General features: G+C 32.3%; 1 protein-coding gene across 1 annotated transcript; it reads right to left on the bottom strand.

The window, feature by feature from the left end:
- Positions 1 to 215: 215 nt before the first annotated feature.
- LOC134857016 (uncharacterized) lies at positions 216 to 1,387 on the bottom strand. The gene is made up of 2 exons (XM_063873340.1): positions 911 to 1,387; positions 216 to 547 (listed from the first exon to the last, which is right to left on the bottom strand). Exons 1-2 carry the CDS (start codon positions 1,381 to 1,383, stop codon positions 466 to 468), a joined length of 555 nt encoding a protein of 184 aa, XP_063729410.1. The 5' UTR covers positions 1,384 to 1,387; the 3' UTR covers positions 216 to 465.
- Between the last annotated feature and the right edge of the window lie 3,991 nt (positions 1,388 to 5,378).

Genomic DNA, 5,378 nt, shown 5'->3' on the forward strand with positions numbered 1-5,378 from the left:
TGCCAGCCATAAAATGTAAAATAATAGGTAGCATCGGCGCTAAAATATGCTTTTTAAGCACGCGAATAGTACGCGCGTCAAAAAAAGCAGTTTTTTCAAAACTTTCCCAAATTTATATTTTGAAAAAACTTCCCTAAATTTGCAAACTAAAGCTCTGTCTACTTAGTTTATCTGATAAATGAAAATCAATACGCCAACCGTTAAAAAAAGGTACATAAAGTCTTTGAAATCCCTGTTGTCGATAATAGTAAATACTAACGGTGAGAAAAATGGGCTAATTTACCTGCTTCGAAAAGAAATTATTGCCGTATGATTTAAGTTTGCAGGTAACAAAATATCAGTTAATTGGTTCAATTTATGTCAGAATAAATCTCAAAATATCCATAAGCGATTCAGTTGTGTCATTTAGTAGGTCATGTCTACAATATACGTTTACATGTCCTTCAGCTTCTTTCTAACAGATGGTCAGTGTTTATCTTCTGGTTTGTGTCCGTCTAACAACTCCTCTTTCGTTTCTGGCACGTACTCGAAGTCTTCCACTTTGTGTCTAAAACACACTCATTGCGTGGCTTCATTACGATTCCGAAACAGTCCATTGAGCTTATATAAAGAATTTGTGACTGATATCCAGAAACACTTGAGTACCTAATTTTTGCGCTGTTTGCGGTTTTGATAACAGAGACAGACAGCTAGAAGTTGCAATGAAAAAGCTCAATCTTCAACCAATTAAAACTCACAACACCGGTAATTGATTCTAGCTTTAACTCGATCTCAAGATTGAATTTGATGGAAAAAGCACAACTTTACTTCGACGAGAAATCACGACAACACGCATAAATTTTTAAGTTACTACTTTAAAAACCATAACATTCACTTTAACATTATAATTCTGGGACAAAAAGCATTGTACCTGTCACCCAAGTACTGAATGATATCGTAGGGCGTTTGCAGTCTGTCCATCACATGTTCAGGTATCTCAGTGTCGAAGTCGTCTTCGATGTGGATGATGATCTCCACGTGGTCCAGACTGTTCAGTCCCAGGTCGTTTGCAAAGTGCGAAGTGTCCGTCAGCTTTTCAGGGTCTATCTTGTCGAACATCTTCAGCACAAACATGACACGGTCGTGGATCTGCTGCAGATTTGGAGGTGTCGCTCCCATAGAGCGAGTGACAACCATATTGTAATTCACTAAAGTTTTATCTGTCATAATATAGGATGATCTACTTCGTGCTTGAACTCCTGTGTAATACGACAAGCACCTATGCTGTCGGACGGAACACGGCGTTGAGACAAAAACACTGATAGGTGAAAAATTTTGTTTCAATTTGGAAGGAATAGCCAAGGCAGAACGCCTGACCACACAAACTCCTGTTCCGAAAATCATATCGTACCTAAAAATACGTTTATGATACTAACCCTCAAACTCAATAACTTCTTCACATTCAGTACCTTTTTAATATCCAAATACAAGGGCGATGATGAGCTGTGCAACACACGCATTACAAAAAAGAACAGCGATTATAAAAAAAAAATGAAAAAGTTCAAAGAAACATATTTCCAACTCACTTTTGATTAGTAAAGTCTTAACTGACAAATTGAATAATGAGTCTAATGTCTTTACTAGACAAACTTAACCATGGCAAATACTCATTTTTCAAAAAGCAGATTAGGCAGATGTCTGTAATAGTATAAAACAAATTACTTTCAACAATTACTTTCGACTTAAGGTTCTATTTTTTGTTTCCTTACAACTCAGAAGCAAATCAATTGACAAAACTTTTTAAAGAGTAAAGTCGTTAAAAAATTGACATCAAAATTTTGTCAAGAGACACAAGAGTCATTTACCTACACTCTCAGCACTCTAAACACTAAATAGCTATCAGCACAAAAGTAAAAAAAAAAACAAGTATAAAAAACCCCTGAATATTCTACTACGTAGCCAACAGATAATTAACTAATTGTCAATGAACGCAAAAAAAAATACTGGCTTGTTTTTTTAAACCAAATTTAGCATTTCAAAGAAAAAAATATTGGCTTTAAAACTCTTTGAACTTCAAGAAAAATTTATTACTGACTTTTTGACAACTAACCCAATTGAAAAAAACTAGGTCAATAGGTAAACTTTTTATTCGGCTGGGAGATCTGGAAACTAAAATGCATTTTTGCAAATAGATGTCGACCACCTTTTCCAAGATTGTTGCACTTTAGCAGCTCGATTGTCGAGTTTGCCTTCAGAAAAATGAACTGAACTGAGAAAAAGAATGAAAATTCCAAACGCCGAAAAACCAAATTTGAGCTTTATCCTTTTTCCGACTTTTTCTTGAAAAACAAAAAATCATCGTGATCTATCAGAATGTCTTCACTGCATTCACCGACACTTAAACAGTTGGAAAAGTGTCAATGAACTCAAGGACACTCAAGAACTCAAATATAGACTTTTTTAATTTTCAACTTTCAAAAGAACATTTCGAAAAAAATAAACATCAGATTCAAGTTTTATGTGACAATTAAACTCCACTGTCTAAACTAAGTCATTCAAGTTTTTCTAGTCACTTCCACTTGGCGTAATTGTAGAGCGTAATTTGACTTAAACTTATTTAAACACTTAAATTAAACCGCGAAAAATCATATTTGAGCGTGATTGATTCTAAAGACTTCTTCCTAAGAAAAAAAAATCACATGACCTTAAAATGGTACTCACTTTGTTCATTGACGCTAAAAAAAATTGAGCAGTGAGCCTAGGAGAAAATAGAACGTAGTAAAAGGAAAAAACTAGAAACTTTTGTTGATAAAACTACCAGGCTAAATTAATTCCAAAACGATTGTTCAAAAATACGCAGAAAAATTCATTACAAAAAAAACTGATGAAAAATACGCAGAAAAAAATTTTGCTTCGATTATTTTTCAATCTGAGAAAACACAGAGGCAAAGCTGCACTTTTGCAGGCACGAGCGACAAAACGCCAAAAAGTAGCTTTAAAAGGTTTTAAAAAGAAAAGACAAGAAAACAAAAAAATCCTCGACCTTTGAGAAATAATTGTCCTCTAGTAAAAGATTCTTTCTAAAACTATTGACGGAACTATTCACGAAAACTTCACTATTTGCCAAAACCTTTCAATCAAGAAAAATTACACAGCCGATTTAGTAAAATTTCGTTCATAGAAAGTTCAACAAAAAATAATCACAGAAAACTCTCAAAAACTTGAAACTAAAACTCTGGCAACATAAATAACAGAACAATACAAAGAGTTACAAAGAAATTTAAAAACTAAATAGAACCAAGAGAAAAAAAGGCAAGACTCATTAATCGCAAACGTAACAGAAGCAAAATAGAAATTCGCACCATTTGCAATGAAAAACTTGTAAGTCGAGAAAACAGCAATTGAAAAACCAGATTACAAATTTTTTGTACAAAATTACAAAAACATTTTTTAAAAATTATATATGCAAAAAAAACAACCTGAATGCAACTGACGTTTTAAACCTGCCTGCTATGCATCGAAATCTTCCGAAGACACACGATGTAACCATTGGTCTGCATTGATGAAAAAACTAAAGACCACTAAATCTGATATATTTTTCATTTAGACAAAGATTTACACAGAGGCGAAGCAGAGCTTCGCAACACTAGCGATAAAAAAAAAACATCGCGCTACAAAATAGTGAAAAAAAAAATTATGTTGGAAAAAATCACTTGACAAAATTGAAAAACTACAGATACAAAAACTTTATATTTGTATCGCATTGAAGTTCATAAACAGCCCTAAAAAATGGAAATCGCTTACCGAGCGGCAACAAAGGCGACAAACTTTGGATCAAAACCTGTTCAGCCGAAAACAAAATTAGTCATAAAATATTTCATAAATTTAAGTTTTTACGACCCATCCAAACTGAAACACAATCTCAAACGGAATTTTTTTGCCCTCTATATTACGCAAAATAAGTTGACTAAGTCGGTATACCATAAACTGAAACTAATATAATATTTAATTGAAAGAAACGAAAAAAAAAAATTAAAAAAAAACTCAAAATCAGACATGGTAAAATTAAAAATTTATGAAGCTGCAGTTATAGTAAAAGCTGTTCAAATAAAAACAAAACCCATGCTTTAAATAGTAAACCAATTAAAAACGAACCAGATGAAAAATGGCGTTTAAAAAACGGAAAATTAATCGACAGAAACTAGGACGAAAACGCGAACCCGAAAAAATTGAGACATGAAGCTGAAACTTGAATAGATAATTACAACATGAAATTACAACCATTATAAAGATAATTACAGTCTGAAATTACAATCTGAAACCAGAAGAACTTGTACAAGTAAAAATTCTCTAGAAGAGAAGATCCTCTTTTAGAAGTGTGGACAAAGTTGTATTACGGGGAAAAAGTCTAGTACCCAATTGCAATACCCTTGCTTCAAGGGTAGTAAAAATCGAACAATATTATTCAATTTTTCAGAAGCCCCAGCAAATTGTATCGGAAACAGACAATATTTCAACTTAAAAACTGCAAACTATTCAAAAAAATTTAGTTACAGCGACAAATTTCAAAAACTTTTGATAAAACAATTCCAAAATAATTCGAAAACGTACAAAGTATTTTTTGGTAGTTCGGCAAAAAAAATAAGAAAAACGAATGGAACAGAGAAAAAAACAAGAAAAAGACACATATTACGAGAAAACAAAAAAAATTTGAACAGTTATGAAGCCAAAAACAAACTTTGATTTTCAGTTCGAAAAAAGAAAATCAGATCAGACAAGTCAACCCAAAAATCATAGAAAAAAATGATTAAATTTTAATGAAAAAGATCTGCCATTGAACTTTTCTTTAGAAAGAAAACAGATCAAAATTAGCTAGACGTGAGAAACAAATTCATGAATTTTTAAAATTAGAAAACAAAAAACAGAAAAAATTAGCTCACTAGTCTTTTATTTCATCGAAACTTTATAAAATTGGAGAAACTCAACAAATGCATTAGTTAAATTAGCAGACAGCAACAGGTAAACATTATAAAAACAATCAATTCGTCTAGTGATTCAGAAACAAAAATTATCGAAAATTTTGAAATTATCAATTTCGGATTTAATAGCACTTCAAGCTTGCTTGGTTGCCAATTTTACTGTCCTAAGAAATTGAAACGACGCAAAAAAAGGAAAAAAAAAATAGAAAATTTGGCAGACAGCACTTAAGTTGACACTGAAATATTATCAAGCAATTTTGATTAGAATTCAATAACTTTTGATTTGCTGGCAATTCAGGCTTGCGTGGTTTTCGTTTTTCAATTGAAATAGTTGCTTGTAAAAACAATTAGAACTAAGCCGACAAAAACAGATGAACAGAAGTCTGACAAAGATTTTTGCACGCGCAGACAATTTTCCGC

The sequence above is a fragment of the Symsagittifera roscoffensis genome, chromosome 1 (assembly GCF_963678635.1).
Source record: "Symsagittifera roscoffensis chromosome 1, txSymRosc1.1, whole genome shotgun sequence".
Lineage (NCBI taxonomy): Eukaryota > Metazoa > Xenacoelomorpha > Acoela > Convolutidae > Symsagittifera > Symsagittifera roscoffensis.

Bases quoted from the DNA above. Each gene is read 5' to 3' on its own strand.
- LOC134857016 (XM_063873340.1), bottom strand. From the start codon at position 1,383: ATGATTTTCGGAACAGGAGTTTGTGTGGTCAGGCGTTCTGCCTTGGCT. The intron at 548-910 runs GTACAATGCTTT...AGTGTGTTTTAG, and splicing joins ATTCAGTACTTGGGTGACAG to ACACAAAGTGGAAGACTTCG.